The sequence below is a fragment of the Gymnodraco acuticeps genome, unplaced genomic scaffold, assembly GCF_902827175.1.
Source record: "Gymnodraco acuticeps unplaced genomic scaffold, fGymAcu1.1, whole genome shotgun sequence".
In the NCBI taxonomy this organism is placed as follows: Eukaryota; Metazoa; Chordata; class Actinopteri; order Perciformes; family Bathydraconidae; genus Gymnodraco; species Gymnodraco acuticeps.
This window is the reverse complement of record NW_022990699.1, coordinates 2,458,819-2,484,309: the sequence shown is the minus strand read 5'-3', so window position 1 is coordinate 2,484,309 and position 25,491 is coordinate 2,458,819. Positions and strand designations below refer to the sequence as shown.

General features: G+C 40.4%; 1 protein-coding gene across 1 annotated transcript in view; it reads right to left on the bottom strand.

Annotated features, from left to right (window-relative positions):
• The window catches only part of LOC117555933 (short transient receptor potential channel 7-like), a 66,289-nt gene that overhangs the window by 20,358 nt on the left and 20,440 nt on the right, over positions 1-25,491 (bottom strand). The window contains exons 5-7 of the mRNA XM_034231014.1: positions 16,783-16,999; positions 15,161-15,394; positions 13,568-13,832 (exon numbers count right to left, since the gene is read on the bottom strand). Coding sequence (XP_034086905.1) covers positions 13,568-13,832; positions 15,161-15,394; positions 16,783-16,999 — 716 coding nt within the window. The remainder of the gene's footprint in view (positions 1-13,567; positions 13,833-15,160; positions 15,395-16,782; positions 17,000-25,491) is intronic.

The following is a 25,491-nucleotide window of genomic DNA, read 5'->3' as shown; positions in this document are numbered from 1 at the left end:
GAGGGCGCAACGAGTCGTTTGGCTGATGCAGAGCGTAGTGCACGCGCTGGGGTGTACGGTTTAACCATGTCCTGGATGTAGGAAGGGCCAGATCCATTCGCAGCACGGTAAGCAAGTACCAGTGTCTTGAAGTGGATTCTAGCAGTTACCGGAAGCCAGTGAAGGGAGCGGAGGAGCGGAGTGGTGTGGGAGAATTTAGGAAGGTTGAAAACCAGACAAGCCGCTGCATTCTGGATGAGCTGCAGAGGTCGGATGGCACATGCAGGTAGACCAGCCAGGAGGGAGTTGCAGTAGTCTAGGCGTGAGATGACGAGAGCCTGGACCAGAACCTGAGTCGCTTTCTGAGTCAGCTGGGGATGTATCTTCCTGATGTTGTAAAGCGTGTATCTGCAGCAGCGGGTTGTAGCAGCGATGTTTGCAGTGAAGGACAGGTTGTTATCTAGGGTCACACCCAGATTCCTTGCAGTCTGAGTCGGGGAAACAACTGAGGTGCCGATGTTGATTGTCAGGTCAAGAGTTGGACAATCTTTTCCCGGGAGGAAGAGCAGCTCAGTCTTGTCAAGGTTGAGCTTGAGGTGGTGAGCAGACATCCACTGAGAGATGTCAGCTAGACAAGCAGAGATGCGTGCGACGACCTGGGTCTCTGAGCGGGGAAAGGACAGAATTAATTGGGTGTCGTCAGCGTAGCAGTGGTAAGAAAAACCATGCGGGCTAATGACTGATCCGAGCGAGTTTGTGTACAAGGAGAAGAGGAGGGGACCAAGAACAGAGCCCTGAGGGACCCCCGTAGTTAATTGACAAGGGTCGGACTCAAACCCTCTCCAAGTCACCCTGTAGGTACGGTCTTTCAGGTATGAGGTGAGGAGGGAAAGTGCAGAGCCTGAAACTCCAAGTTTTTGGAGAGTGCGAAGGAGGATCTGATGATTCACCGTGTCGAATGCAGCAGACAGGTCCAACAGGATGATGACAGAGGAGCCTTGAGGTACCCCACATGTCATATTTGTCAACTCAGATGTGTATTTACCTATAGAAACAAAGTTGTTTCTGTCCTTTAAGTAGGATTCAAACTAATTTAGAACTGTTTCCGAAAGTCTCACCCAGTTTTCCAGTCGGTCTAGTAATATGCTGTGGTCAACAGTGTCAAACGCAGCACTGAGATCTAATAATACTAACACTGAAGTTCTGCCACTGTCTGTGTTTAAGTGGATGTCATTAAAGACCTTTACAAGAGCAGTCTCAGTGCTGTGGTTTGGGACATCACAGTCTCCATGGATACCTCTCTTTGCTTGGATACAGCAAGTAATCTTCGAAAGAGCACATCTGAGTCCATGTGAACCTTTCTAGTACTGACTCCACCTGATGTTCAATAAAGATGGCATTCTGCTCAGCACCATCTTGGAGGAAACTTGACAGCTCTTTTGCAACTTTCTCAGATGCAACCTGACCACTTGCAATATTGATCAGTTCCTCAGGGATACTATCAAGGTCAAAGGGGTTCTGCTTCTGCTCCACAGCTTCCATTATCTTTTGTATGTCTCCCTAATCTCTGTCCATTCTAAAGGCTCCATGTTCTTTGTGTGCTTTTGGGCCCTTTGCATCAGTGTCACAAAGGCCTTTCATGGCATCCACGTATGCTGTGGTCACATGCCTTGTCATCAACCATCTTGTGAGAGCTGCCTTTCGCAATGTGAAGCCAACAACTCCACCCTGACTCTTGCCTTCTCGGTTAATGGTTTGCTCCAGTGCCTGATCAGTCGCCACACAGTTGAAGCTGTGATCCTCTGACCGGCGGACAACAAATCCGCCTTCTTGCATGAATGTGTATGCTTCTGGTTGTTCATGTTCAAGAGCTTTCATTTCTGCAACGTAGACCGGCATGTACTTGGCATAATTGGTTCTTCCAGCAGCTCTGAACCAAGGGATGACTTCACACATGCTATTCAGGTGAAGTTGAAAGTCTGCTTCACGTTCTGAACGAAGGATCCTTAGCAACAGATCAGCACCCTTGAGGAACATTAACCAATATCCAAAAGTTGCTGATTGCTTAGCCCCTTCAACTATGAAAGTCTTGATAATGTTCTGGATCCCAGTAAGTTCCGTCTCCACCTCACCGATAAGCTGTTGAGCAGTGGCCTTGTCATTACCATGAAATGCATGCTGTACATCTCATAGTAGTTGCTCTTGTGCTCCAGTTATTGCACATTTGCCTTTCTTTTCAAGCCATGATTGCATGGCTTTCCAGAAGAGCCTGAACAGAGTTGCTTCCCCTGAAGCAACTGTCGGGCTGTGCCCTCTGCATACACGTCTGACTCAGTGAGTATGTCAAACAGTCCGCCGTCACCATAGAGCTTTCCAATGCTTGCAAGGTAAGCCATTGTGATATGCATACCTCCTAGTCTCATTGTGATCTTCCCTTTTAAGAGCTCTGGTTTGTTCCACAATATCTGTTGCGCTTTGCTATAAATGGCAAGGTCTGCAGTCACAAGCACATGGTGTTGTCCCAGTTCTTCAGCTAGCTGTACAAGCTGTATCATAGCTGTATAGATGGTGGACAAATCTGAGGGCGATTCTCTTATGAAGGGCATGTATAGTACACTGGCTACTGGACAAGGTGTGTCTGATGTGAAGGCATTGAATGCAGACCACGCAGGAATATGCTGTTGATTCTTGCTCTGGTTTCGGGCCAGCTTCCATTCCAGGTCTCTGCCTTCTGCTGCTTTGGAGACTGCTGTGTGTATGTGTAGTATCTCAAGTTTGGGAAGTTCGGGCGGTTCTGGTCGCTTTGGAGGTTTGATATATCTGTATCCAGAAATAATAAGATAAGCTTGTTATCATATGCATTAAATATCAACTCAGAACACCAAACCTCACCAAGTATTCATATTGAACACCCCCACCAATTAATTTGTACTGTGACTATACACATGAAAACGGAATGAATACAAATTCAAATAATCCAAACATATCTGTGAAGTTTCTCTCCATTCAAGTCAGCTGTGTTCAAGGTTGAGAGAGACCTCTCTGGGACTCGTGCTAGACATTCATATGCAGTAGAGACATGGCCTCTTCGGTACACAACAGATGCCATAGCATGAGTTGTTTGCTTCCCGTCCAGAGTATCCTCATTCTGATCAAAGTTATCGATGGCTGCATCAACAATTCCATGTTCAGTGACTCCAGTGAGGCCAGTTGGGATGTAGACACCACTCTCTGTCCTTGATATCTGGTCTGCTGCCACAGATGTGAGGAACTGTCGAACCTCTGTATAGGAAACACAGTGCCCCATTGCACTGAGCTCATTGATGAGTGACTTACTGCCAAATTGATGATGAATCAAAATGGCAAGTCCCAGTGTGATTGGCGTATGGATGTGACGGCACTGTGCAATGAGATCATGGCAGATTGCAATGACACGCAGATTGTCCTTCAAAGCTGGTTCCTCATCACAGGTCTCACAATTTCTGTGAGCATTTGAATCAACACACCAGTTCACAAAGTCATAAACATTGTTTGGTACATAGTTGCTGCAATGTAGACGTGATAGTCGATCACTGCTGACATATGATTTATGGTCATGGTCAACCTGCTCCATGCTCTTTCTCAATATGTCTGCAGCTCTATGTAGTATTTGCCTGTCAGAGAGACCTTGACTTTGCTGTTGTGTCTCACAGTCTGCTGTAGAAGCTGTTGTCTCTTCTGGCTTGTCTTTGAGTTGTACAGCTCTCATTGCCAATCCCATGGGCACACTTTCAGAGCATACCAAATCAGACTTTCCAGCTCGTTCTACAAATACCAGCCTGTGCTTGTAATGCAGTAAGAGCTTTTCCTTCAGTTTCCAGGAGCTGTATTTAGTGTGTTGGACCGTCTCATCTTCTTCCCCAGACCTCAGTGTCTTCAGTATGTCATCAAACCTCCCAGCCAAGGAGTTGAGGGTCGTCACTTTCATTTCTTTTGAGAAAATAGTTTTGTCAATGAGTTCAGTGAGCTTAATAAAAGCTTTGTCGTAGATACTGGTCTGCTGTTCTGATTCTTTTTTTCGTCTGGCAGCTGCTATATTTAGTTTAGAGATATAATGTTTAAGGCAGCTTCTATGATATTTGGCATCATATAAAGAGATCCGGATATGAGAGCAGCCGAAGATGTACAACTTCATCAAGCCTTTCTGATGCTGCATGAAGGACCTTGTCTCGGGTACTCTTACCTGTACCAGTCATAATGGCTGTCAGATGTTCTGGTCTTGATCTGGCCCTCCCACAAATGAAACAATCTCTTCGTATGTCAAACGATAATGTATCAACCCTACTCAGTCTTCTTGAAGAGACTGATGCAGGTATGCTCTCACTTTCAACATTTGCAACTTGTTGCTCACTGATATTGGTCTTACTGGAGTAGTTTGCTCTACATGATCGATGATATGATACCTTTATTTTAAACGAAAGTATATCATCTGTATATGGAGAGAGAGTTTTATGAACATCATCATCTCTCTGTTGAGCAACATTTCGTATACGTTGGAGGCCTTCTGCTGTGGGATTTTTGACATATGGATCTTGTTTCTTCCCTTTTTCAAAATGTTTATCACAGATGATACAACGATTTGGATCCACTGTTTGTACATCACTCTCCATTCTGGTAAAATTGAAAAAAAAGATACACTTCAGAATTTGTACAGTATCTATGTTGTACTTAAACTGTTTTTGTTAGGCTCTATTTACAGTATTGTTACCAGTGATACTAATTAAGCCAGGAGAAACAGAGTCTATTGTGAATATAGGCTACTGGACAGGCTCTGTTACATTAATGAAACATTAAGCTAGGTCACTTTCCAGTTAGCTAATTAGCCATTTTATTTGACAAGGTCCCATCTTTTCACAGTCCAAAAATATTTGCAATGATTTACCTGTCAGGTGGAGTCAAATACTGTAGTATAACTTCTTGATTCTCTACAGAGCTGTATGACTTGCTGTTATGAGGAGCATAAGCTTGAGTTGTAAAATCAAGGTGTTACAGTTCTTAGTGGATCAGTTTCTGACCACCAACATCGCCCGCGACGAGCTGATGTCCAACTACTACTTCGTTAGTAGTTCTATTGCATTTTAGGCCTGCATTTTCTCTGCACTAATGTTGAAGTTGCAATATTTTACTTAAAAAAATAACAATTCTCAAGTTGTCATACCTTTTAGGGACTTCTACTCAAGATAATTTGTTATTATTTTCCACCCCTGATAAGTGAAGTCAAAATAAAACTAATTGGTGATACTATAGATTTAATTAGGACTATTTCATATTTTCCCCATTTGGGACACCTTATACGTTTAGTGACATAACTCCATGAGTATGTAAGCTACCTTTACACAATTAGTATTGCTGGATTCAGTAGAACCACACCTTTCCAACAAGCCCTCGTATGTGGCAATCCATGTCAGAGTCACTACAAAGTAAAGAGAACATTCTACATAGATTTACATTTCCGCCTATTGTAGGTATGTGTTCAAATGACTGTATCTCCAATTACAGTAAGATATTGACATTCAGTCTTTTCTATAATGCAGAGGGATGTCCTGACCTCAGGTATGCCAAGTTTTAAACCTATCAGACCTTCCATTGTGAATCTACATGAGTTTATATGCCTCAACCCCCAGACGGCCAGGCTTTATTTTTAGTTTGGGGTGTATAACTTTATATATCAATTTCACCACTTTTGCAGTAAAATATTTTTATACAACAATCCATTTCATGTATGGGAGGCCTTAGAGATGAGAAAAAAGTAAGTTGTGTTTTGTCCTAACTCCGGGAGCGGTATCTCGAAAACTAAAGCCCTTTTTGGCTGTTTGTCACAGGCCTATTAGTCCAAACCTTCAAGCATGGGCATTATAGTAATATGGAATGTGCTGTAACCATTTGGCAACAAAGGTGCTCCACAAATATTATTACTTTATTTTCAAAGGAATTTGAATGGATCCATATTGTACTTTCTTTCCATTAAAGATATTTGATTTGAGTTTAGATACTGAAGCTGATGATTCAGAATAAGAAAACAAAATATAATCAACAGATTATTGTATCTTAAAACCAAATTAAAGCAATCTACTCTGAGCCAGGGGAAAAAAGAGTGCTAAATCTGGCAGAGCTGGCGTTACTGTAGCCAGATTTAGCCCCTCCTTGTTATTTAGGCCAGGATGGTCATAAGCTCACCGAAATCACACTATTAAACTTAATTTATCCCTTGGTAAAATGTCAAGGTTTTCATTACTATGAATAAATCATAGTAACAACAATAAAACAGACCATCAATTGTGAGAGAGTAATTCTACACTGTGGTTAAACTTTTCTTATGTAAAAGTTCCAAGTACTTTGTAAAACTGATAACATCTGCTAATGTATTGTCAATTCTGACAAATGTTCAGTTGCGGACAAGAACATTTGAATCATACTAATATCTACCTGTCTCTAAACTGAGAGATATTTTCTTCAAAAACTAATATATTTATTTTGTATATCTCTGTAGTTAATTCATTCTTCCTGTGATGTCCAATAAACAGTATTGAAGTGTTTTCATCATATGTGGGAGAATCTTCCTACTGTGGAGCCTCTTAACTCTAACTCCCTCTTAACTAAAGGAATGCATTCTTACCCAAAGACTTAGTGTCAAATTATGGACTGAGTGCTATTTCAGAGGGATTTCATCACTCCAAGAGGCAAATTGAATGCTTTACATCATTTGTCATGATAATGAAATGATGTATTGAAAAATACTGAAAAATGGCACAAATCCTGAAGCTACGGTCCAAGCACTGAGCCCATATTGGTCACAGCAAATGAATGCACTTTCCCCCCTGTTATCTGCTCTTATCTCCATCTGTCTCGCCTTAAATTGTAATTGTGCCTCCTCTCCTCATTTTGACATTCAGATGTGCCTGACTGGAAAAGGCTGAGCCCGACACCTTCAGAGCTAATTAATTCTCTCTTTTGTTCACTTCGAGTTACTCTATCCGTCACTTTAGACTCAACAACACACACTCTTTGTTTTGTAATCTTCCTCTCAGTCTTCGCTTCCACTTTAACTTCATATTTAAGTCTGAATCTTCATCGCTGCATTCCTGTGGCCCATCATTTATCCTCTCCTCTTTTGTCTGTATTAGCATCACTGTTCTCTCTCCATTCACATTGCATTACACTGCGTTGTCCTTGGCTTGAACCTGATATACCTACTGTCTAGCCAGCATTGTCTCAGTGCTCAAATCGTGTCTTTCAAATCACAAACATGAATGTATTAGTGCCAAGAAAAAATCTTAATTTCTCTAACAACTTCAACCAAAATAACATAAAATAAAACATAGACAGCAGTTAAGAGGAAAAATAATTAACAGCTGGAAAGAACACAACTCACAGATTATGCATACTTTACACATTATCAGAGTTATTTGCTAATTCCTACCATCTTTCAAATGGTTAAATGTGTGCAGCCTAAATCTGTGCTGAGCCTACAGTAAGTCTGCCTGACCTTCTCTCATCCTCTCTCCCTCCTTTCTCCCTTCTTTGTCTCTGCATTCTGGCTGGTCTCCCATATTTTGCCTGAACAAACACCTGAACCAGAAACACCCTCCCCTGCATAAACACATCGCTCCCTGTGGTTCTCTTTTCCTCCCTCATTCCCTCCATCTTCTCCGTCTTCCTCCTCCTAATCCCGATTGACTTTATCTTCCTTACTTGTTATTGCAGTGCTTGTAGCTGTTCTTTTGATTGTACTGCATTTATTTAGTATTATGTCCGGTTTCACTTCACCTACATGTTCTCAAGGTCCTTGACACCCCACTATGTCTTTTTCTTTTTTCTCTGCCCAGCTTCTACCACTGAAAAAAAAAAACACGGCTTTTTATTTTAACTATCTGTTAGGATCTGTCTGTGTTGGTGTTTTTCTTGTCTTTTTCTATCTTTGGTTTCCTGTGTTATTTTGTAAAGTGTTCACCCCCGTTTCCTGCCTGTTGCTTTTTGTCTGTTTCCCTCCCTGATTACCCGATTGTGTTCACCTGGTGCCTCTGTGTTTTCTCCTCCCTCCTCACCTGTCTCGTGTTTATGTGATTAGTCCTGGGTGTATTTAAGCTCTGGGTTTTCTGTTTCTCTTTGTCGGGTTGTCTTGTGTAATGACTAGTTCATCGGTGAGTGTTCCGGTCTGTCTCTGTTTATTGTATATTTGTAGCCTTGAAATAAAGGAGTTATTTTCGTTATATCTGCATTTGGGTCCTGATTCCTGCACACCGTAACACTATCCTTATTTTCTCCCCGGTCCTCTTCCTCTCTGGGCCATTTTGTCATGCATTGTTGGCCTAAACATAGACAGGTCCACTTCTGTCCAAATGAAAACCCTGATAAGTGTGTGAAAATTGATCTGTACATAAATGTTTTGTACCCGAGCATCTGTTAGAGCTTATGCAAGAACAAACAGTGGGACAAAGGATGTCCGTATGTGTGTGCCCCATGTCTGTGTCACTGCTTAAGTGTGTTTGCACATTAATGCGTGGGCACTCAACAAAGGCCATGTGGCGTGTGTTGCTTTTTTAAAGTGTGTGAGTCAGAGAGCTGTCTGAGTCTTTGCGCCCTGGGGATTGGGTTTGCATGGCTATTACTGCTCAGTCTTCATTAAGCCCCATCCAGCTGTGCAAGTATGTGTATATGTGTGCGAGTTATATCTTGTGTGAGCGAGCCTAAGTATGAGAGAGGGAGTTCTATCCTCTTCCTCGATCCTTCACCGTTCCCCCCCCTCCGTCCCCTCACATCCCTCCCTCGGTCCATCAGCCTGTGGCTCCTCCTAAGCTATCATTAATTCCTACACCTGGCTCCCTCCTCATCTTCCTCTATGAGAGCCATAACATCAGCCCTTTCTTCTGCCCTCCATCAAACATGCCCTGTCAGATAGTTAAAGTCACACAGCCCACAGACACACACACAGAACTCAGCACGAGCACACACACTTATAGCCACACAGGCTAATGTTCGGAGAAAAAAATCGATGAACTGGAGATTCGGCTTCTGCAAATTCCCAATTTGTGTACATCATACAGAAGGCAATACTATTCTCAATAGCTATTTTGAACAAGGTGCAGTCACTCCTACAAATTAAATGAGTGTAACGTAAAAATAAACATGCACAAACCAAATAGGGACAAACAATTGCATCACAGTGCACAGACTTTCCACACACTTATTGGACAAGAGGGTTGACTACATTTACACAAAAACGAAATTAAAATAAATGCAATACCGCCTCTCATCAAGGTTCAGTCAAGTATTGTGCTCTGTAACCACTTTACAGACAGGTCTGGCTTTAGAGCCACACTGACCCCTGCTGGCCAGACTCACAACAACAACACAATCTGAGGGGCTTTCAGTCATGCTAGAACCATCTCTCTACGCAGCTGAAAAACTGTCAGAGGAACACCAGTGTGGCTCATTTAGATGCAGGGACATGTTCTTGCCTAAAAAACTACTCTACTAAACTACTAAAAAAGAGGTTGTATGACTATAAATAGGGTATATTTGATATAATTTATGTAACAGCTGTTCTAACGCTGATTTTTGAAACCAGCCTTGATGTGGAGTTCTGAAGCAGAGAGCAGAGGTGATAAGGGGACAATGTACAAAGCTGAATTCATGATGGAAATGACTGTGTGATGGAGAAGATAAGGCACTTCCTATGCCGGGCCTGGGGTCTTTTCTGTACTGGTCCTTTTAGTCTTTGACAAGTTTTCATTTTGTCTGATTCTCGGGTTGTGATCGCAATCTGTTTGATTTGCTATTTCAACGCCATTACTCTCTGTTTCTTACTGTCTTTCTGTAAGTTAACTCCGTCTCATGCTCTGTCTGTCTGCTCATCAGGTTTCCTGGATCCTTGGCTCAATGTGGGCAGCCGAGCAGAACACACAGCTTCTAAGATCCCTGTGCTGCCACCCAGCAGAGGAACTACTGTATATGCAACCCAGTCTCACGGCATTTCACGATATGTTATATCATGTTATAGTCACGAAATTAATTTAATCTCTTGATTTGTGTTCACCAACACGATTTTCGCATTTTTTTCGTGTCACACAGAACGATTTTAAAAGCAATGTATTTCTATTGGTAGTCTATGTTTCGTGCCTGCACCACGTATTTTTATCCGGTCGGGTCTTGGAAAACCAGAAGCTGTGTGGTTCATAAAAACAGGTTCTTACTCAATATCTTACCCTAAGACTAACCCTAACCCTTTTATTTAAAATTATATAATGTCGGAGTTTTTTTGCCGTCCGCGAGGAAAATAAATGAGGCTCAGAGCCTCACAATTCTGAAATCTGTATTTTTTTTTAATCCGTTTTTCCTTCTAATTTGTTATTATTTACATTACTTTTAAAATCGTTCTGTGTGACATGAAAAAAAATGGCGAAATCGTGTTGGTGCACACGAATCAATAGATTAATTTCGTGACTATAACACGAAATGCCGTGAGACTGTGTTGGTATATGCACAGCAGAGGATCAAGGTAAAAGTAAAGAGTCCTCACAGTAGAAGTCCAATAACACCTTTTATGACCAGAGATTTTTCTGTATCTAGGGGTGAATGTTTAGCAGCTCAGAAATTGCTCCCAGGCGTCACATACCTCCAAGGTTATGGAATATGTAATGATACACATCTGGTGCATTTAAATAAAAACAGCTGAGGCTGCAGGACTATAATATAGAATTGTATTTTTTTTATTGCATCTGGTCTTTGACCCCATCTACTTTTATGTAGCATATGAACTGTAAGTGTGATATACTACACATTCTCATTTCCAAAATGTAACACTGTTTATAGACTAAGTTTAGATGCTCGCATGCTAAAGAGAAACCCCACAGTATGAAGGAGACATAAAGACCACAGCAAAGGCAGGTGCATAACCACATTAAAAGAATGGGCAGGCAGACAGATGGACAGGCAAGCAGTTAGGCCCGGGAATGTCTGATAAGAAAAAGGAATCACATTTACTACAAAGCTTTCCAAAACAACTAGAGACATAAAAACGATGGCAATGCCCCCTGGTCACTTTGACTCCATCTTATTTAATCATTTAGTTTGGTTCTATTGTGGATGGGAAACTTCAAGACAGACAACTGAACCAGTAAATCATTATAAAAGGCAGTTCTCAGTCATAAAGCAAGCATCAGACTCCTGTGAGGTTTACTGGGAGGACTCCAAACCAAAAACAGCAAACAAGCCAACGGCAGAAGGTTTATGCTTATGAGGAGACAGATGTTGACTCCTGGAGGCAGTTTGTCATGGCTGGAAAGCCTGTTAATACAAAACTATCTGAGAACAAGAATTCAAGTCACACTTGTGTTCTTCACTGATATAAAATACACGTAATGTAAATTATGCAAATCAGCATGATAATCATGCTCCACTAAATGTACAAGTTGGTTGAGAATCTGTCCATCGCTCTAACCTGGTGGGGGGACGTGTTACCATGATAAACCCTAACGTTTGATACTTAACATATTAGAGTAAAAACTTAATTAACATGAACAAGTGAAAAAGAGAACAGTATATGACGACGTTAATACAGACCAATGCTTTGCTCTATTGGATTGAACCAAAATTGTGTAATGTCATCTGTCTAAACCTGTAGATGTCTTCCTCTCAGAAGACTAATAATGATAAGGGAGACACCTCCGAGAGGGTTTTCAATTTGAGATGAATGACGATAAACAAACTTGCTGAAAGACTTTGTCAGCAGCCAAAAATGGAAAGCTTTCCAACATACATCAGACTATGCCAGAGAATGATCCATCACCACTGCAGTTCATGTGAAAAACACAGAAACAAGGATAAGCTACAATGAATGAAGAAGGGAGAGGCAGTGATATTCAGATGGATGTGTTGTGGGACATTTTGGATGGGTTTGTTTTTTACAAGCAGGTTGATATACGACACGACAACTTGTCAGTAACAATGCAGCAGTTAAATTCATATAACGAACTTTGAATTTCGCGCCGCTGATGTTAATGTTAAAGTAGAAGTAAAAGAACATATTCAAGGCACTGTATGGCACTGCAGCCTATAGATACATAGTGAATCCTCAGTTCAATGTGAAATTGACTATTTGATTATAATGAAGGTAATTTAGGAGTACTGAGGGTTATGAATACTCTCTTTTACATTGGAAGTTTTCCAGACTGGATTTTGTTCTCTCAATAATTATGTGGGAAGTGAACATTGTATAAGGATAGAGTTGGAAAAAATGTGACCCTATTCAGGAAGGTCTACTAAAGTGCTGAATGAAGTCTATGTGTTAGAATATGAAATCTTGCTGAGCTTTACAGAACTTCTCTTAGCATCTCCCACACGTGACTGCTTTGAATGAGCCTGAGCCAGTGTCGCGGATACTGTCTCCATGGGGCTTACTGTGGCCTTGGCAATCATCAACTTTCCTTTGACACTAGTCAGCAGTCAGGCCAGATGGCCGACTTTTGTCTTTTGGTACAATGGGCTCCATCATATCACTGTCAACGACTTTGGTGGCGTGTTAAATCCTGTTTCAGATCCGATGAAATTCACTGACTGTAGCCCAGCTCTTTAGTTCTCAGAGAAACTTACCAAATAGTTTGGACTGGCATCAAAACTTTGACACAGCGTCCCAAAGCTCCTTTTGCTCTTTGGGTTCATTAACATCTATATTGATCTAAAATGAAATGGATTAAAAAAAAATCAATAGGCCAAGATGATTTGCTTCCTCATTACAGGATGTCATATAAAGATGTTTCTAATCAAAGACTAGGCATTTAACCAAACCAACATTGATTCATTTTTCCCAAAGCTCAGACAGATTATCCCATTGACACTTTTCACTAACACTTCCCGCCGCTCTTATTATAAGAAATACAGTTAGAAATGGTTGCTTCTTCATGTCGGACTTAGAGCAGAGTAGATCTCTCTTCAAAGGTACAAGAAACAAAGAATGTTGCAGGGGAAACGCTACATTTTCTACCCATAACTTTGTTAAAGCTGTGAGCTAGAAATACAACTCACCAGTATTCCCAATCACCGTATTGGAGCTATTTAACCAAAAGAATAATTGCCTTCATAAAGCGAGATTAAAGTTCGATCTCTGTGGATTCAATACTCCCAGGAAACAGTCTGAAAGGAGCACATCTGACCATTTCTATTGATCTTATCTCGCAATTACATTAGCAAGGAAACCAAATGAAGACACTTTGAATAAGATTGTATATTGATTGACTGTATATGAGACACAGTTCTTGTATAACACAATTAAAGTGAGGCCATCATGTATATGTTTCCCTTTTTTAAGTTAATTAAGATGTTTGTAAGATAATTAAAGATGATAGAGACATGAGGATGTAAACACAACCATCATCTAATTACAGTCACACACATTTGCCAAAACACTCCCGCAGCCAGCCTACCAGGGACTGCAGATGAAAATGAGCCTGTACGGATACATCTGCTACATTTAAATGATGGACTCAAGTGCTCATGGGAATGAATGTGGATGTTTCCTTCTTAAATGAATACATATATCAAAATAACTCACGTGGTGAAGGCAGGATTGTACTTGGCTCCCAGGTAGTACGAGTATAGGTTGAACATGCCGATCATAAAGGCCACAAACACCATGATGAAGATGACCATGAACTTGAAGATATCTTTGACTGTGCGCCCGAGTGAGATCTGCAGAGGGCCGAAGCTCTCATTGGCTGGCAGGATGTAGGCGATGCGTGAGAAGCTCAGAACCACAGCGATGGCGTACAGGCCTTCTGAGATAATCTGGGGGTCTGAGGGGCGCCACTTGTTCCTGGCTGGAGGAAAAGACAGAAAGAGGACAAGCGGCAGAAAGCTGTTAACATTTCATCTGAACAAGCTACGCCAATAATACAACCGGGATTGTTGAGTGATTCTCTGATTTTGAGGGAAACTTGTTACATTGGAAATAGGTCTTTGGATTTCATCTAGCTCACATTTCACACAAAATACAATCTGATGCATCAGGTATGCAAGTTCAGTTTCAAAATGCAGGTTGAAATTACTTCTGCATTTGTGGGTTTAGGATATCTGAAATCAGAGTGAAACAATTGGTCTGAATGGTTTTTACTATCCTGATACTTCTTCTGGGTAAGTACAAAGGATACTTTTTCTAACTGTGGCATCTAAATGCAAACCAAAAGACGTTCTTAGAAATCATAATCTTGATTTTTAACAACATGTGCTTTGATGGAAGAAAGGGTACATTAAGGAGATGGATTAAGTGAGGATGGAAGAGGATGAGGGAGAAGGAAGGACAGATTATGAGACAAATGGACAGCAAAGAGAAAGGATAAAAGGATAGAGTGCAACAGGAGAATAAAGGACATAGGTATGGAAGCTAGAGAGGAAAAGTCAGACATTTAAATGGAGAGGATAATTGAACTAGATACATAAAGGAAAAATCAAGTAAGGACATAGACAGAGAAAAATAAAGTACAAAAAAACAACTGTTAAATCGTTGACAATCTATGACAAAGAATACATGAATGTAACACAATGTGTGCACAGTGCAGATAAAGGGAAGTAGTGAGAACAGCTCAGCAGTCAAATGGACTTAAAATTGACACAAGATTTAAATCTATTTACTAACGTGTCATGGCCGAGTCAGACCACCAGATGACAGCACTGATGAAGGTTACCTTGGTAAGCTAATAAGAACAGTACAGTTCAGTAACCTGCAGCAGGTTTTGATAAATTGTTTTTGGTCTGGAAGTGAAGTAAAAGTTTATAATTTTCTTGAACTATGAACATTATGAAATTCTAGAAAACATTCGAAAAAGAGAGCAGGGAAGTTAGATATGAATCATTGTCTGAGGTACTTATTTTAATCACCTTATCAGATGACAGATTTAGCAAAACAATGATTCAAGAAACTCATAAAAGCTATCACATTTCATCATGTGGTGTCAAATTGGCCTTTTTCCTGTGAAAAAGATATGATTCTTTCAGATTAAAAAATGATTTTTACTGTTATGATTAATGGCAGTCACAAGATCTACGAAAACAATAAAAGTGCGCCAAACCAGATACATTGGTAACATAAAAAACTAGCTTCCAAAAAACTTTCAAAACCTTTAATCTTATTCCTGGAATAAATGCTCACCGAAAGTAAAGTAGGCGACTTCCTCAGGTAGAGAGGCGGTGCTGATGTCTTCGTCTGGAACGTGCAGGTCCACATACTGCTGGGCTTTGGTCGCCTTCACGAACGCCATGAAGCGTGCTGTGTAGGAGGCCACAAAGATGGACAACATGCCAAAATCCAGGACGTTCCACAGGTGCATGATGTACTCTCTGGGCCCGTCAGTCCATATCTCCTTGCATTCTGACCAAATCATACCTTTAGAGGGAGACAAGTACAAACAAACACATGGATACAGCGTGAAAAGATGGAATATAGAGGATAGATACACATAACATGGAGGCTTTCACAGGCACTCAAACAAATCTACACAGTTGTTGTCCACAAAGCTTATAATTTATACTATATTCATTTATCACCACTTATAGCTCAGGTGCATCTCAACACTCAAATCCCTTCTACTCTGTCATTGTCTATTTGGAGCCCAAACAAGGAGAAAATTGCTTATTGAAAACCTGATCAGTATCATCTCTGTAACAATTACTGGGCCTTCAAAGCGTGCTGCTGAAATTACAATTACCCAGTTCTACCTAAGCCACCATTCACTGCGCACACACAAACATACGCACACACAGAAATTACACACACGCGAGCACCTGCTGCCAAGAAATGCCATGGACGGGCAGAAAATGATGCCATTACACGTAAACAAATAAAAACAGAACCATATGTGCTCCAACATACACAGACAACTCACATAATGATATTATATGCCTGTGTGTGTGGTGTGTGTGTGTGTGTGTGTGTGTGTGTGTGTGTGTGTGTGTGTGTGTGTGTGTGTGTGTGTGTGTGTGTGTGTGTGTGTGTGTGTGTGTGTGTGTGTGTGTGTGTGTGTGTGTGTGTGTGTGTGTGTGTGTGTGTGTGTGGATGAGAGGAAGAACATTAGCAGATGGGAGGCAGCTGAGGTCTGACAGATATTGCCATGGGCTATTTATCTGTTGAGTTTGTCTTTGTCTTTCTGTCACCGCTGTCTATCTGTTTCATACACTCCACCCCTCCCTTTGCTTTCATCCGTCTACCTCAAGACCTCCTGTCTTTTTCACGCTATAGTTATAATCCCTCAGCCACTTCCAAATGTCATCCGTGCCTATTGAAGGACTCAGTATGGACACTGCTTTTACACATCTGAACTGTGCTGCACCCAACTAGGACATCACTGTTTGATCTTTGGAAGATAACAAATAATGAATAATAAATAAATAATTGTTGTTAGCCTTGACTTTGGCTTTCATTCACTTGGGTGCTGCATTCATCTGTAATTCTGCCTGATATCAAAGTTGTGCAAAAAAGGTTCACAGACCCTTTCCAATGATTTATGGGCTTTGTAGCTTCTCCTTTGGATAACCTTGGTGATCACATCAATATAAACTTGCATCTTGATAAAGTACATCGACATTGATTTGAAAAGTAAATGTATAAAGAAACTCCAATAGGAAACATAAAGCTTTGAAACAACTGTATCAAGGTTATTTCTTATCATGAGGGGAAATCTGCCTTGACAGCGGCTATGTTAAACTTTATGCATTTGAATAGGCTGCATCTGTGAATAACTTCAAACACTGCCAGAGTGTGATAAGACGACTCACCCAAAACCCACTTCATGATCAACATCTCTGTCCAGGAGAACTGGGTGGTCTTGACCCTGAACACCTGGCGTGGGTGGTCTGTGATGGTCTCGTTGGGCAGGTTCTTGACACCCTCAAAGCGATCGGAGGCGTTTAAAACCAGCAGACCCAGGAAGATGGTGAAGGAGACGGCGTGGGCCACAAACTTCATAAAGGGGCTTCGCAGGATCTGACCAATCTGGGAGGGAGAAGATGGAGGGCATACAATACAGGGTATATGCAGGAATCCTGAAGTCAAATGTAAAACCTTTTAAGACCTTTTTTAAGACCATTCCATACATTTTAAGACCTCATCGCCACTTTGAGTTTTAACCGGTTGCATTGGCGACACATTTACTATATACAGTATTGATTGTCCTTCCTCCTTATCTTCCAACCATTTGGACGCAAACTTGCATTTCCCCATAACGATGTTGTTTAACAACCGGCGTAAACGGACCTTTGCGCGCTATCAAGCAGTGAGCGCGCGATGACCTGTTCAGATGGTAATACTTTTTAATAGCCTTCCTTTTTGCTAAATTGATTTATCAACTTTTAATACTTTTTAAGACCCCTCGGACACCCTGCAATAACATGCATGTTTCATTGTGTATGTGTGGCTGCCAAATACTCACTAAGGAACAAGTGATAAAAGAAGGTTAAAGAGATTAGTAATGTTTGTTAAACATTCATTTATATATTTGTGAACATTCAGGGCTGCACAACAAGCTGTAAAAACTGTATTGGAATATTATCATTCGGTGAACATGTCGTAGTGGAGTACAATGACAAAACACATTAACTTTAGACATTATTATGATTATTAATATTTATATGGTTGTGTTTATTTGTGTTTGCCAATACACCAACTTGTTTTTGTGTCAGGGAATCAGGTAGTTGATACATCTTTGAGTTGATTTTTCTTTGAACAGTTAAAAAAAGTGACTATACCCAAGAGTAAAATTGCAGCCAAACAAAACATCTGTTTTCATTTACAGAGGTAAATCAGCATTCATGGACAGTTCCCAATGTGTTGGCCCTCAGAGATCAAAACCTGAGCAGCATCACTTCAAAACCATCTTAGCAGGCAAACAGCAGCTGTTGTGATTCATGAATGTGGAAATAATGCCAGGGTAACGAGAAGCCAAACAATCAGCAGTTTGTGAAAATGCACCATATGGGGAGAAGGTAAAGCAAGGTGGTCTGCACAAGGAGCGTGAAATATGCCACCACCTTTTTATTATTACAGAAAAGTAGGCCAAAGCACCCCCCCCCCACATATACACTTTCAACCTCATACAGACATTTAACATGCCAACATTTGCCGCTCTCTAACCCTGCTGTGTTGGATATTAACTACCCACAGGATACCACTACTCTCTGGAAGCACAGTGGCACGTGAAGTGTAACAGCAGTCCACGTGGCACACACACTCCTCAACCGTGGGGAAAAGGAAGTCGTCTGGTGAATCTTAACCCTGCAGAACCTCCTCTGAACCTCCTCCTGCCCCTGGGACGGCTCTGCCTCTGTGCTGATAAGGCTGATCCATTTCACGCCTCAGCCTAAACGAGATGGTCATCCTAGGTTATGCCCACTGCTGTGAGAACTTTGTTGTATCCGTGTGATGGTGACAATAGCTGAGCTTCACTCTTCCAACAAAACTGTAGCCACTGGCAGCAAGCACAGCCAGAGTTAATAAAAAAGTAAGGTGAGAAATAGAAATCTCACAAAGCCAGAATGGAGCTGCTGTACCTTTTACTTTTTCCTAACATCTTTCCAGCTGGTAGAAGCAAGCCTGACGTACACTGTGTGCAGATAGATATCGGCCGTTAATAATTTATTATTTAGACATGAACAAAGACTTTCTGTTATAATGTTTGTATTATTTGTAATTCATAGGAATAGATAATTAGGGACACTTTCATAAATCATTTTGTTCTCATTGTTATTGACTGTGAATCAAAAAACGGACACACTATCCCATTAACCAATATATGATTTACTTGCAATCCTATATTGACATGTATGTGATTATAGACAACATTCCCATGGTGAAAAATGCTGTCTTTACATAACAATACATGGTATTTAGCTGACCCTTTTATTTAAATCTACTTGGATACACTTCAAAACTGTAGACATTCTTACAGGATCTGTTTGGGGTTAGGTATCTTGCCTACAAGCACCACTGGCCCTGAGCCATAGCCATCTTCAATAACAGCATTTTTTTTTTTACAGATCTGCAGCAGTGTGTAGCAGCCATTGCTCTTTTGTCTGCGATGGTGGCAACAAGGCTTGTACGTCAGCAGTCTCAGAAAGCTGTTCAGCAAGGTCGGCAGTGTTGGTAGTGGATGGTTTGGAGGGAGTGGCAGAGAGATGGACGACAGTCAGTGCCATCTTAGATAACCTTTCTCACCCTCTCTACAATAAATTGTGGCAGCTCTAAGCAGAGAGAAGGATGAAGGACAGGCTCAATGACTGGGAGTTGTTCCTCATCGGTGCCCAGGGGCTGAGGATAGATGATGTCATTTGCTCGACAGATTATGAAGCCGATTCTAACAATTTATGAATGAAACTTAACAAGCTTGTATGTGTTAACTTTTTTGGCCAAGTCAAATAAGACAATGCTATGTTACTGAAAATAAGCTACAATACACCAGCACATACCATCTGTATAATCACCCAGTTTCAAGGTGGGTTTCAGTCATCAGTTCAGTATTCTACAAAATGTGACATATTGTCATAATCTCTTCTCTTGCTCTTGAGTGATGGTGTTCGACAATTGGCTTTTAGAACATGTTCATGTCTCAGTGAAGCTGATCTTCTTTTGTATATTAAATCGTCATCACTCAATCATTTCATCCTGTGAGACATTCAAGTGAAATGTTGTCTTAATAAGCATATTATGCATTATCCCTTTTTATTATGCATTTTTCCGTTCCTTTCCATCTATTTTTATTTATTTTCCTTTCCTTGTGCAAATTATATAGATGACAGACTGCAGAACAGGAATGAAATAGAAACAATGATTTGATGGATCAGTGTGAGAACAGCATGTGGCATTTAGAAATGTTCTAATTGAGCAATGTGTCATTGTCTAATTGACTGTGACAGCTAGTGTCCATCCATCCATCTTCTCCCGCTTATCCGTGGTCGGGTCGCGGGGGTAGCAGTTCCAGTTACCATAAATAAAGAATTGGTGTGTCCTAAAATGTTCAACCACATACCCCATAACTTCTGTATTGAGAATGTAGTATGTTTTTATTTAGAACACTTGATTCACAAGTAACTGTAATGTCTAACTCTAAATCTGTAACTTAGACGAACAGACATAGGATAGACTAAACACGGCAAAAACGTTCCCTTCTTGGTGGAGGTGAATATGAAGGCTGATTTTCTCAACCTCACGTTGTTACTTATTATCAGTAGCCCAACACTGGAATAATAGAAGCACAATAGTAGAGCTGGTATGTTAAACATAACATTAAGTGAAGAGTTTCCCTTTCTCTCCATTAGTCTATCCCTTGAGGACATAGTCTTAATTAACAACTAGAAAATAAATAATTAACTAGATAGCATTGAATGTATTTAGATGTTTTTAATTAAGAAAAGGTAGTGATACCAAATTGTAAAAATACTCAGTTACAAGTAAAAGTCGTTTTAGTAAGGTACATAACTATTAACAAAAACATGATCTTCGACTATTTAAAGTAAAAGCTCTCATTATGCAGAGTGGACCCCTTTAAATGTCGTATCTATAAATTGTATAGGTTAGTTAGGACCAGTGTTGGGACTAACGCGGCACAAAGTAACGCGTTACTGTAACGGCGTTATTTTTGGCAGTAACTAGTACTCTAACGCATTACTTTTTAAATTCAGTAACTCCGTTACCGTTACTACATGGTGCGTTACTCCGTTAGTTTTTTTATATAGTCAACAGCCAGGCGAACAGAGATGAGAACTGTACTTAAGTACAGTACTTGAGTAAATGTACTTAGATACTTCCTGTGTCACATGCGGAGACGGGCAGTGGGCGTGTTTGTGTTGTTTACTAACAAGACTATCATGGCGGCGGCGGAGCTCAAGTCTAGTTTCTCCACCTGGAGATATTCTCACTATTTCACTTTTGTGGAGCACAAAGAAAAGAACGTTTTAGTTAAATGTAAGTTGTGTCTTGGCGGGTCAAAGATCCTATCTACTGCCCAAACCAGTAATTCAAATCTCTTAAAACATCTGCAAAAACAACATGCTGGGACGAAGCTAGTAGCTAAGACCACAGAGACTCAGCCGACGCCACTCCACCTCCACCTAAGCAACAGCGGCTGGATTTTAACCAAGGGACTGCTGGCCAGGGAAAAGTCGATAAAGCCATTGCACGGTATGTTGTAGAACACATGCAGGCTATTGCTACAGTGGAGTCACCCGCTTTCAGGGAGCTAGTTAGCATGATACCATGTCCGGGCGGCACACGGCATATGGGACGGAACACTTTTTCCAACTACCTGGAGAAAGAATATACAAAAATGGAAAGCCAGCTAATATCGATGCAATCCAGATTGCATATAATGCATGTCAAGTTGATCAACAGATTGTATTATTCTCCAATGCAATAACAGTACTGAAATGAAGGCTATAAGGGCATTAATGGGAGCCCTTTTTGTAAGTAACTAAAACGTTACTTTTCACAGTAACGCATTACTTTTTTGTGTAAGTAACTAGTAAAGTAACTGAGTTACTTTTTAAATGAAGTAACTAGTAATGGTAACTAGTTACTGGTTTTCAGTAACTATCATAACACTGGTTAGGACTGATTTAAGTTAAGCAGCATAATCATTTTGTAAGTGGAGATGATGGACCAAATGCACACTATTAAATATACTGTTGGATGATTAATCAATAATAATATGTTATTCTGTGGGTATCATAACCACTAATGCCTAATCAGTGCTGTGTTTGACAGACATCGCCGTCAGATCTCTATGGATTTTGTTGAACCTATTTACCCACTCATCATTCTTGGTGCTCAGTTTGATTAAGATAAGATAAGAAGAACTTTATTGATCCCAATTTGGGAAATGTTTGTGTTGCAGCAACATCAAATACATGGCATTGTACAATACAAAATAAAAGACTAGAAATAAACAAGAAAGTAAAAAATATTGAATAAATAAACCACGTACTTCACTAACAGCTTCACCAACTCCACCCCGATAGAGGGTGAATCAGCCGCAGCAATTAAAAACACCTGTGTGCGTGTCTAGAGCACTCATTGTGCAAAGTAACTAGTCATTACAGCTGTACGTATCAATCATAGTATATTGTTAAGCTTTGATATAAAGTAGAAGTATAGTAGAAGAATAAAGTATCATAACATGGAAATAATAAAAACGATATATAAAGTACAAGTAACTCAAAAGTGCACTTCTGTACAGTTCTTGAGTTAACCTCCATCACTGATTGAATCACTAATGAGTCGGCAATAGTTCATCCAATAATGAAATGCTACAAGTGGTGACCGTTCAAGGGAAAGTGTATGCTTCCCTGTATCATTTTCATCACATTTTGAATTATTCCTTGATGAAAGCATGAAGCTTATCCTCTAAAGAGAGCATCCTGACAGGTCATTTTTTAAGAATATTTGAAGAATGTTTCTTAATTGTTCTGTCTCTCAGGTGCCGTTATGCAGGTGTGTTTCTTTCCCATTAATCTCGGCATGTTTTCTGATATCTCGTTTTTTTTTTTCTTAAGGAGATTTCTAAGGCAATTAAAGTCTGCCTTCAATGATTTACTTTTTTGTGCAACACAAATATGAATATCTTATTCATCTATACCAGGGGTGCCCAACCTTTTTTGAACCAAGAGCTACTTTTAAAGTTGCCAGTCTGCCGAGATCTACCAGTCCAAATAGAGAGGCGTAGCCATTACTGACAGCCTACTACCAGGTAAATACACACTTCTACTTGTATAAAACTGACCTTTGTACGATTAATACTTCATAAAATACTGCAGATCCTTTATCTTACCTATTTCTAATCTACACACATAGAAGTATTTAACTGAAGTTACACAACAGTGTTGTTGATACAGAGTTGGAGTTTATTCACACGTCACTACAGTGGGTAATGTTTTCAAGAAACATTGAACAGTGCTGCCACATATGACACAGGGAAAAAAAGAAAAGACTCTGAACCCTTTCTTTGCCATTATATAAAAATAGTGTTGCTACAAAAGTATAAATGAAGCTTACTAATAAGACAACTCAGATCTGAAGCTACTCAGGAATCTGCTGCAACAGTGCAATATAAAAGACAACATTAATAGAATCAAACCCTTTTTTTTGTTGTTGCATTTTAGTAGAGTATAAAAATAAATGCCTTTAAAATAGGATGCAAGCAACACTAGTTTCTTAACCTGAATTGATAATAGACTATAATCAATTTAAGTTTGCATTCTTATACCATTTTGTACAATAATTATAATGAATAAGTTCAAACAAACTAAAACGTACAGCTGATTAATAACGGTATCTAACTTGAGTTTTTATTATATCAAAAACCTGTTGAAATGCTACTGTTATTTTTATTACGCGTCGGCAGCCTCCAGGAATGCTTCTTTCACAACTTCGCCGTCTTTGAAAGACTTCATGTGTTTCTCAAGAACGTGACTGACACGATAAGATGCTCTGGTAGCAGCCTTGCTCTTGTTGTTGGGCCTGGTGAAAATGGACTGCTGTGCATTTAGCCTTCCTTTCAGGCCCCTCCCCTTTTGGGTATGGAGGACGGAACATGACTTAAGTATAAATAAATAAATGTATGAAGAAATACAGGAATAAATAAATAAACACGTAAATAAATAAATACAGGAATAAATAAATACAGGAATAAATAAATGACGAAATAAATACAGAAATAAATAAATGTTGAAATGAATACACAAATAAATAAATAAAAGAATAAATGCATAAATACATCAATGTATAAATAAATAAATAAAAGTCGAAAATAAAACAGAACACACGTTATTATATATCTTTCATTTATTTCTACATTTACGCAACATACATTTATTTATTTATGTATTTATGTATCCGTATGCTAATGAGGTGGGCGGTCCTAACCTCAGTCTGAAGCAGGATTGGTTACAGGAGTGTGTGATCATTTCTGGCAGAGGGCTCTACTACTAACGCCTGGATAACCGCGCTGATTCGAATGCAGGAGCTTTACTGTTTAGCCCTTATCTTTATACATCCATGGTTTATACACAGTTGTAAGGTTTATTTATGGATATTGATTTAAGAGCCATTGGAGACCATTTACGATCATTAGCGGACCATTTAGAGAACGGAGAACCAAAAGACTATGTCCAGTTTCGTGTGGAACGATGTATAGAGGACTTGGCTCAGCTCGACATGATAGAGGCTTCTCAATACTCAAATTTCCCCTCCTCGGTTCCCCTCCTCGAGACTTAGACCCGCCCACAGGAGATGCGAGCGGAGGACCGAGGAGGGGAACCGAGGAGAGAGGAGGGGAAGCAGCAGACGTTTAAAGAAATGAGAACTCCTCTCCTCTGAGCGGTCATTTTAAAGAGACGTCCGTTCATTATTACGTGGCAACAGCTGCATCAGCTGTCGAGTGTTTTGTCATAGCGCTGTATCTCGGTTAGATCAGCTGAACATTGTTCCCCCACATATTTACTTTGAATTCATTGAGAGTGCGGTATAATGAGACAATAACAGGCTACAGATGCGGACACACACACACAAATATATTTATATAAATATATACAATTTAAAGTATGAGAGCACTCTCATAATAACGTAACACAATCAGAGACTGGATATATCCCCCTCTCTCTCTGGTCGCTGAAATGGGGAATTGAAATTACGTGCCAAAAGTTGTATTTACAAGTATTAAAAGTAAGCAGAGGACACCAAACTAACTGAGACCCGTCTGTCCGCCGCATTTACGCACTGTACAACACACACCTACACACTGTACAACACACATACCTACACACTGTACCACACACACACCTACACACTGTACCACACACACACCTACACACTGTACAACACACACACCTACACACTGTACCACACACATACCTACACACTGTACCACACACACACCTACACACTGTACCACACACACACCTACACACTGTACCACACACACACCTACACACTGTACCACACACACCTACAGCTCCTAAAGCATAAGCCGTTGTGTATTTTATTATGTGAAGCAATGGTCTGAGAAACATCTGGACTCTTTGTTTGTAGATATCTACTAAACTAAAGCAAAGAGAGTCGGCCTGTTCTACTGAGTGATATATATTATACACACTGCTCGCGACGCGATGAAAGCAGTTTCTAATATAATATCCAGGGGATGCATGCATAGCTGTCATTGGCTGAGATAAGTCCGGCCGTGCGTCACGCCTCCACCGTTCCCGGAAATGCATCCGTGGAGGAGCCGTGGAGGAACCATCAGTGTATCCTCGGTTATAGCTCCTCCAGAGAGCCTCCTCGACGCTCGATGCTCGGTCCTCGGTGTGCATTTAGAGAAATGAGACGTCCTTCAAAATGGCGCTCTGAAATTCCTTTCCGGGTCACTACCGGAGGACCGAGGAGTCGAGCAGTCGAGGAGGGGAAATTTGAGTATTGAGAAGCCTCTGATGTGACTTGCCACA